The sequence below is a fragment of the Helianthus annuus genome, chromosome 1, assembly GCF_002127325.2.
Source record: "Helianthus annuus cultivar XRQ/B chromosome 1, HanXRQr2.0-SUNRISE, whole genome shotgun sequence".
NCBI lineage: Eukaryota > Viridiplantae > Streptophyta > Magnoliopsida > Asterales > Asteraceae > Helianthus > Helianthus annuus.
Genome location: NC_035433.2, coordinates 7,248,731 through 7,257,654, shown reverse-complemented (window position 1 = coordinate 7,257,654; position 8,924 = coordinate 7,248,731). Strand labels below are relative to the sequence as shown.

The 8,924-nt window shown below is 35.9% G+C and overlaps 1 protein-coding gene across 1 annotated transcript; it reads left to right on the top strand.

Annotated features, from left to right (window-relative positions):
• Positions 1 to 207: 207 nt before the first annotated feature.
• On the top strand, positions 208 to 961 carry LOC110943756 (root allergen protein). Its single transcript, XM_022185493.2, has 2 exons — positions 208 to 422; positions 536 to 961. The coding sequence occupies exons 1-2, from the start codon at positions 242 to 244 to the stop codon at positions 820 to 822; spliced, it is 468 nt and encodes a 155-aa protein (XP_022041185.1). The 5' UTR covers positions 208 to 241; the 3' UTR covers positions 823 to 961.
• Positions 962 to 8,924: the final 7,963 nt, after the last annotated feature.

Sequence of the window (8,924 nt, the reverse complement as noted above, 5' to 3'; positions counted from 1 at the left end):
TTATTATTTATTATTATTATTATTATTATTATTATTATTATTATTATAATTATTATATAGGATTGGAGGGCTAGAAAACTAATACCTAACATGTAGCGTGTCAAAAATGGAATGTAGTGTAGCATGTCAGCAATGGAAGTGTATTGTAGACCCCTTATAAATACCATTATGTGCGCATCTATTTCAGGATAACACAATCATTCGTCTAACGTATTTTCATTCATAAAATTACACATACATAATGGACGCGGTTTATGCGGAGGTAGAGATCACATCTTCACTTTCAGCTCCTAAACTTTTCAAAGTCTACACTGACTTTGACATCATTGCCCCTAAGATTAATCCCGAATCTTACAAAACCATCAACGTTATCAAAGGTGATGGTGGAGTTGGAAGCATCAAGAGCATGACATATAATGATGGTAAGAGACCACACCATGATATACGTATATAATTATTTAGTTTTTAATTTTGAACTCGAATAGAGCACTTTCATGTCTTCGCATAATAGTTTTTTTACTAACGATTGTTACAGGAACAAGTTCAAAGCACACAGTCGACGACATTGACACAAGCAACTTTATACTTAGTTGGACGTTCTTTGAAGGTGACGCCTTGATGGGTATAATAAACACAACCACTTATCATATGAAGTTCATACCTTCACCTAATGGAGGATCTGTATTCAAACAAACATTTCTAATTAGGTATAAAGGTGATGCTAAGCAAATGGATGATGTTATTAAAATTATCAAAGAATCAATCACGAATACTTTCAAGAAGATGGAGTCTTATGCTATTGCCCATCCCGAAGTTTACTAATGATTTCACTTTCAAGTTTACTAATGCTTTCATCTAAATAATGGTGATGTGTTCGACTGTGTGATCATTGTACCCTTTCTTTTGTTTGATGTAATAATAAACGAAAAAATATAATAAGTATGCATTATAAATTTTCTAATCCACAGACTAATGTGTGTTGATATGCTTTATTTGAATGGATACATGAAGTAGTTATGAATCAAAAGTATGTTTGAGGCACACATAATGATTATAAAACAATAACAAAAAAAAAAGTTATTCAGAAAGGGGTAGCGACGCAGCTTGTTGTCCGTCTACGTCCATACACCATTGTTCTATTATTTATTTCATGAGTATTGGGTTCAAATAAGATGTTTTGCAGTTTAATATGGTGTTGAATTGTTTCGTTTATTAAGATCGTCTCTTATGTTTCAAATTGCTTAATCAATTAATTTTGTATCTCACTATACTACTCATTCATATGATTGGGGTTTACTTTTTGATGTTTGGATTCCTAAAGTAAGAAGTTACCAATATTTTTAGAGTTAAACGCTCGGATTGTCCATGTGACTTGCTTATTTTTCACCTTTAGTCCATAACTTTCTAAGATTACCTTTATAGTCCCCAACTTTTCAATTTCCGTTCCCGGATAATCCCTGGCGTAGATGGGGGTTTATTTTTTCAGTTAAGTTGGTGTAAAATGACTATAATGCCCTTAAATAAAACAAAATGAATTAATTAAGTATTTTTTTCTTAAAATATAAAAACCAAACTTTCCCAATCCCCACATCATCACCTTTAGAACCCTCATCTCTCTCTAAACCACCACCACCTTCATCACCACTGCCACAACCACCCTTCGCCACAACCACTACTGCCGCACCCACTTCATCTTTCCCACTGCCACAACCACCCTCCGCAACAACTTTAACCTCTCTCTATCTCTCATCACTGTGTACATTGATTATCTCTTCATTCTTCATTTCTTCCTTTCTCCCACCTCACATTCGGGCCCCAACTCTACACCTGTTGTTTGAACTCAAAAGCAACACCACACACAGTTAACAACACTTCAAATTTTTCACATTACCGTTTTCAATTTCCATGAATTTCTCTCCGGTAACGGCAGCGTAGCAGCGGTGTAGGGCAGTGTTCAGTTTCAAGTTGTACTGATGGCGTCGTATCGCAACGGCAGAGGTCCGGCGAAAGTAGATCGAGTTCAACCGACTTCTTCTGCGAATCTCAGAGCGTCTTCTTCGTTTAAATCAAAGAGTTCTAATGTTCGCCGTAGTGGCTCTGCTGTCGGAGTTAGAGATTCTGATTATTCCGGTGAGTTTTGAGCTCTCTTAAGTTCTATTAAGCTGTATTAAGATACTGTGTGCCGTATGTTATGTTTAGATTTAGGTGTCGGGTTTGTAAATGCGGATCTCGAATGTGAATGTTGAATGCTGATCTCGAATGACAGTGTGATGTATTGAAGTTGTTGTTGAGATTTGTTTTAGTTAGGTTTTTGTTGAAGTTGGTTGTGGCGGTGATGATTATCAAAACAGATATTGAACAGATATTTAAGGTTGTGATGATTGTCGGTGTAGAAGGCGGTCGCCGGAAGTAATGGTATGGAGATGATGATTGACGGAGGTCATTACTGATGAATATGATGTCCGATGATCGGTAGCCGGAGTTGGAGTTGCAGATGGTTGTTATAGGGATGAAGATGATGATCTGGGAACACGAAAGAAGAAAGGTCCCACATGGTTTTTTTTAATTTCTTTGAGTTTTATTTGTTTATTAAAATAAAGGGTATGTAGGTCATTTTACACCCACTTAACTAAGAAAATTAACTTTCATTCGTTTCAGGGACTATCCGAGAATGAAATTGTAAAAGTTGAGGACTATAACTGTAATTTTAGAAAGTTAGGACTAAAGGTAAAAAATAAACAAAACACAGGGACTATCCGAGCATTTTTCTCATATTTTTTAAAAAATCACCTATAAAAAGTGTTCAAAGTCATGTAATTTACATATTACAAAATTACATTATTTCTAAAAAAACCACCTATAAAAATTGCTCAAAGTTATGTAATTTACATATTATAAAATTACATTATTTCTGATATTAAACTCGTGTAATACACAAGTCTATAATCTAGTAGCTATCAATATATTTGATTAATAGTTACTATTTTTTTTTTTGAATGACAACACTTACTTTTATATTATTCATCCTTGCCCAGGATTGAACTTGGGATCTCTCGACTCTACCAAGTGGGCTAGCCCTAAATTGACCGTTTATGTTTGTTGAATTATGAAATATATAATCTCTATATATGTGATACGGGGGAATGATCCACTAAAAAATAGATTTTGTCTAAGTAGCTTAAGAAGTATTGTGATGATGCCATATGGCACTCCATATAAGTAGGAATGAAGAGCATTTTCAGTGGCGGAGAATAGTTGGTGCCCGGGGGTGCACCCGCCCCTCCAATGTTTCGGTTAGAAGTGTACAAGTTCCGATTTTTCGTCCGAAAATTTTAAAATTATATAGGATCGCCCCCCGATTGTTTTTCCTAAATTGTATATCCTAAATATCTATACACTTTGTATATGAAGGATGAGTAGTTTGGTAAATATATATTTTAACTCTTATTTGTTTAACCCTAGATTACCCACCACACAATAAACTAAATCACAACTGCATTCAAAAATCTTAAAGATCGTCGGGCTGAGTTTTAATTTTTCGTCCAGGTTCCATTTAGCTCGTATCATTATATGTGACTGTATAATATATATATATATATATATATATATATATATATATATATATATATATATATATATATATATATATAGGGAGGGGCTCATGCGAGAACTACCCTTATTGTGAGAACCTTGAGAACCAATGTGAACACAACCTAAAATAGCTAAAAAAACCTAACCCCCCCCAAGCTAAAATACTAAAAACTAAACCCCCAAAAAACCTAAAAAAATAAAAAAAATCTAAATTTTTTTATTTTTTTAATATTTTTTATGCTCAAATCGCTACTTTTAGTTTAAAAAAAATTTAAAAAAAAAATTAAAAAAAAAAATATTTTTTTTGGCTTCGAAAAGTAGCGATTTTTATATAAAAATATTAAAAAAAAATTTGTGTGATTTTTAGCTATTTTTAGGCATTTTTGGTGTATTCACATTGGTTCTCGCGGTTCTCACAATAAGAGGTGGTTCACGCATGATCTTCTCCCTATATATATATATAGGTCTTTTGTTTGTTATACAATATTTAGTTTTTCAATGTACAAGAACGGTTCTTTTGAATGAAAGAAATTTTTTATTTTGATTTGGAACTATTATTATTTGACCCGACCTTAATCGAATAGCCGACCCGACCCGACTCGAAACATAATGATTGGAAACAAATTTATGGGTCCCATCACTTTACGCCCCCTCGAAACTTTTGGTCAAGCTTCGCCACTGGGCATTTTGGTCCATATAAATAGGAGTGTGAAAATGACATGTGCCACCATTTTATTTTCTTAAAAATACAACAAAAAATACAGTACAAAAAATCTAGCACAAAAAATCAGTAAAAAAATATAGCACAAAAATTGCAGTACAAGAAAATATAGCAAAAAAATATAGTAAAAAAAATATTGCCCGAAAAACTCAGATTTAGAATTTCAACAAGATATCGAATCTTTATTAGCCGAATCAACACTGTCTACTACAAGCACCAACATGTTGGTTTAGTGGCTTTGATTCATCAGGTTCAATTTTAAGTGATGATATTCTAAAACTTGCTAATTACACACCAGCAGAAATTTTCTGGACCGAGCCTTTTCTACCGGACGATATTGATATAATCGAGTTATCAAGCGATAAGTTATTGGTACCTTCGGATTTAGTCTACCCAGTTTCTGGCCATGAAATGATTATGTCCGATGAGTTTTTATGGTCATCCATGGATTCATATATTGAATATAATGACAAGTTTATATACTGAAGACCATATCGAATATGTGACTTTTATTATAAATATTGTTGTGGAGTTGCCAATACCATTGTAATTGGATTTGGTGAAATTTACTCCAAAACATACATTACTACAAATCTCAACCATCCGTTCAACGTGGATCTGTATTTACAACCAATTCCAGCAATTATCAATTTGGTTCTTTGTTGGGGTTCAAAGCTTAAAGCACATTGTGTTTATTGTTTCTATATAGCATAAAAAAATATAGTACAAAAAATCCAGCACAAAAAATTGAGAAAAAAAAATTTAAGACAAAAAAAATTCAGCACAAAAACATAGTACAAAAATCCAGCACAAAAAATGTTATACAATACATTTTTGTGGGTTTTTTAGTCGTTATATTTTATATAGCAATATGGTATTCAAATTAAAGCTAAAAAACACTCGATTTTATGGTGAAATTTTTATGAAAAAATAATGTCGTATAATAAAGTTATGAACGTTTAAAAAATGAGAGTGGAATATGCATGTGCCTTGCATTTGAAGAGAGAAAATCAATAAATAGGAATTTTTCAAGATACTCTTACATTTCTCTTTTTTCCTACATTTTCATCTTAACCATTGATTTGAAAAATGAATGGATAAAATTATTTCTCATCCTACATAGACAAAATGAACTTTTTATTTGATCTTACACTATGTGATATGTATGTATGCTGATTTGCAATTTAAATTCGAATTACATTACCATTTAAAACAATATATAAAGTTATGTTAAATATAATAATAAAAATACTAATAAGTAAAGTTGGAAGATATAGAGATACACTATATTATGTATACTTTTTTTTTTTAAATTATCGAATTAGAAGATTTGAATATGTGAGGAGAAACTACGGATATTTAGGCCAAAAATAGTATATATGGTAAATTACTTTTTGAGTCTCTGTATTTTAATGGTTTTTAACCACTTGAGTTCAAAATCAAAAAAATTAGCGTCATGAGTCCCTAGCCATTTATTCTATAACGTTTTGAGTCCAATTTTGTTCATTTTATAACAGTTTGAGTCCAATTTTGTTAAAAAAAATTGGACTCAAATGGTTATAAAAAAGCGTCTAGGGACTCAGGGCGTTAAATATTATGATTTTGAACCCAAATGGTTAAAACCACTATAAAACAAGAACTCAAAAAGTAATTTACTCAAGTATATATATCAGCCTTTCAATCCCTACATTCGTTACCCTACAAACAGTGGCGAAGCTTGACCCGAATAACGGGGGATTGGGGGGGGGGTCGAAAACGTATATACCAAAAAGATTATATAGAATTGGGGGTTGAAAACGTATATACCCAAAAATTTCTATACAAAAACTACACATATAACACTACTGAGCGAAAAGTTCGGGGGGTCGGGCGCCCATCCCCGCCCCTTCTATACTTCGACTGTCACACCCCCAAAATCCACCCGCGGAATACCACCGCTTGGGAGCGTGACTGACCAGGATCAAACCATCAATTATATCAAACATAGCATTTAATAATAATCATAAGTATAATTGATGTTCAAAACCAAACGTTATATATGTAGCGGAAGCATTAAATGTAAAACCCAAATCATAAGTATCAATGGGTGAATGTAAAAGTGTTTAATATGCATTCACATGTCCTTGTCCACAACGACCCGCTTCTCCTCTGGTGCAAGCTCCAAAAATACCTAAGGTCCTGCAAGGCATGCAGCAAATAATCAACAAACTAGTTGAGCGAGTTCACAGAAAGTAAGTCCATAACATAGTGCATAAGTATAGCTAGTGGGGGCTTTCCATACTAGTGTGTACTAAAGGTGGGGGTTTCCCATGTTCATCCTGGTTAATGAGGGCTTCTCATTAACGATACTTACTAGACTAACTTCCGACCATGTGTTCTTCTTTACCGAGAACAGGGAAACGTACAGGGTCACGTAGGCTTTACGTGACGTGCCCTTCCCCGAGGACGGTGGTACGCGTGGGGGCTACGTAGGCTTTACGCAGCGTGGCCTTCCGACCTGGAAGCCAGTGGATGGTATTGGGTTACGTAGGCTTTACGTAACGTGTCCTCCCGACCCGGGAGACATATGGCAAATATACTGGGTTACGTAGGCTTTACGTAACGTGTCCTGACTATCCTGAGGACGATGGTCTATAGTCTGGTATATGCGTAAGTACGAGTAATCATTCCAAAATCAACATATCCAACCCAATTCCCAACCCGGGAATCCCATGCCTTGGCTGTGTGAACTCACCTTGGTTTGCTCGGCAGATACACAAGTGAACAGGTAACAAGTAATGGTCAATCACGTCCTATCATGGTATTATACAAGTCAGGCTCGGCTCATGTAAAACATGTATGGTTACACAGAGTTAACAAGTTGCAAGCATCATGCATGGCCCAAACAAAACTAATTAAATCGTGCGAGTGGTAACCAATCCGTCCGGATGGGCATTCCGTGCGGGTGGCATTTCGTGCGGATGGCCACTGGTCCATCCGGGTGGAAATCCGTGCGAGTGGCACTCATCCGGGTGACAGTTCGTGCGGACTGACAATCTGTCCGGTTTACCAGTTCGTGCGATCGATAACTCGTGCGGACTGTCAGTTGGTCCGGATGTGGTTTAACAATTCCTGCGGATAGTCGGATCGTGCGGATTGACCATCCGTGCGGTCGATAACTCGTGCGGTTAGTCCGTATGGTCAGTTCGTCCGGATTAGCAGCTCGTGCGGCTGTTAATCCGTCCGGTTTAACAATTGCATTGTTTTCAGCTCGAGCGATCAGTAGTTCGTGCGGTCAAGGATCTTGTGCGATTGGTTTAACAACTTTTCATGAATTTAGCTATTCGGTTACAAGCATTATTCTAGCCAATCGGTTACACGGTTTCCAAGTTTGCATCAATCAGTTAACAGTTTCTATCTTAAACAATATCCGATTAAACGAGCTTAATTTCATGTTTTTATCAAGAACCCTAACACACAACATATCACGGCCGATTACAGGTTGTTCGGTTTTAACTCTTGGTCGTGCAATCCAATTGTTTATGAACCCTACGGCTCGATTATCAATAACAACAAGATCAATCACATTAATTCGAAACCCTAGATCATCATTAAACATTATTAACAACAAATCCGATTACATAACATGATGACCGATTAACAAACATATCCGGCCGATCCACAAACATGTTCGACCGGTTATCTCACGAATTTATTAACCTATTACCATATCCGATTCACAACAACATCATCATACAACAATTCCGAACATATAACATGTTCGATTAATAACATGATAGCCGATTACCATTATTCGAAGCAAGCATAACAATTCCTAATCGTTCTAGTCTAAGCATGCGATCATGTAATCACGTACAATCCGGTTATCATGCAAACAATATCCGGCCGGTTAACAAACACGTCTGGCCGGTTAATCAAACATGTTCGGCCGATTCATTAAACATATAAATCATTCAATTAGCAAAACAATTAAACACTAACCGATTAAGAAAAGGTGATTCGATCAAGAATGATGTCCGATCGGGAGTATGCTTGTCGTCTTGGGTTCGCGAACGAGAGGGAAAGAGAGAGTTTAGCTAGGGTTTTGTGTGTTTTGATGTTGTGTTGTAACAAATGAGAAATAACCAAATCCCTATAGTTGTGTGCGCATAGAGGGAGTGGGCCGAGCCCATTCGGTTATCTCTAAGGGTCCGAATGCAAGGTGTAACCCAAAAGGGCTTGTGCGATCGAGTGGTGTTATGCGGTTTGTTTTGTTTGCCATTATTCATACATATACGTAACACATGTAGCACATAACATTTATATCATGCATTCATATAAACAATATAGTTCACGTAAGCATACGACGTCATACAAGGTAAGTCTAAAGTACGAGTTGTCACATTATCCCAAACTAATTGGAAATTTCGTCCCGAAATTTGGTATGCACTCACTGAGGAAGCTAGGTAAACTGTACTGTTCACTGATTTTCCTGGGGTGTCACATCCTCCCCCCGTTGATCTGGAATTTCGTCCCGAAATTCCGAAGTAGTAGCTTCAGCCTCAGTAGTGGTAGCATTGGTTTCGAATAACTGGGGGTACTTTTCTGTCATCCTGTCTTCGCGTTCCCAGGT

Bases quoted from the DNA above. Each gene is read 5' to 3' on its own strand.
- LOC110943756 (XM_022185493.2), top strand. From the start codon at position 242: ATGGACGCGGTTTATGCGGAGGTAGAGATCACATCTTCACTTTCAGCT. The intron at 423-535 runs GTAAGAGACCAC...CGATTGTTACAG, and splicing joins GAGCATGACATATAATGATG to GAACAAGTTCAAAGCACACA.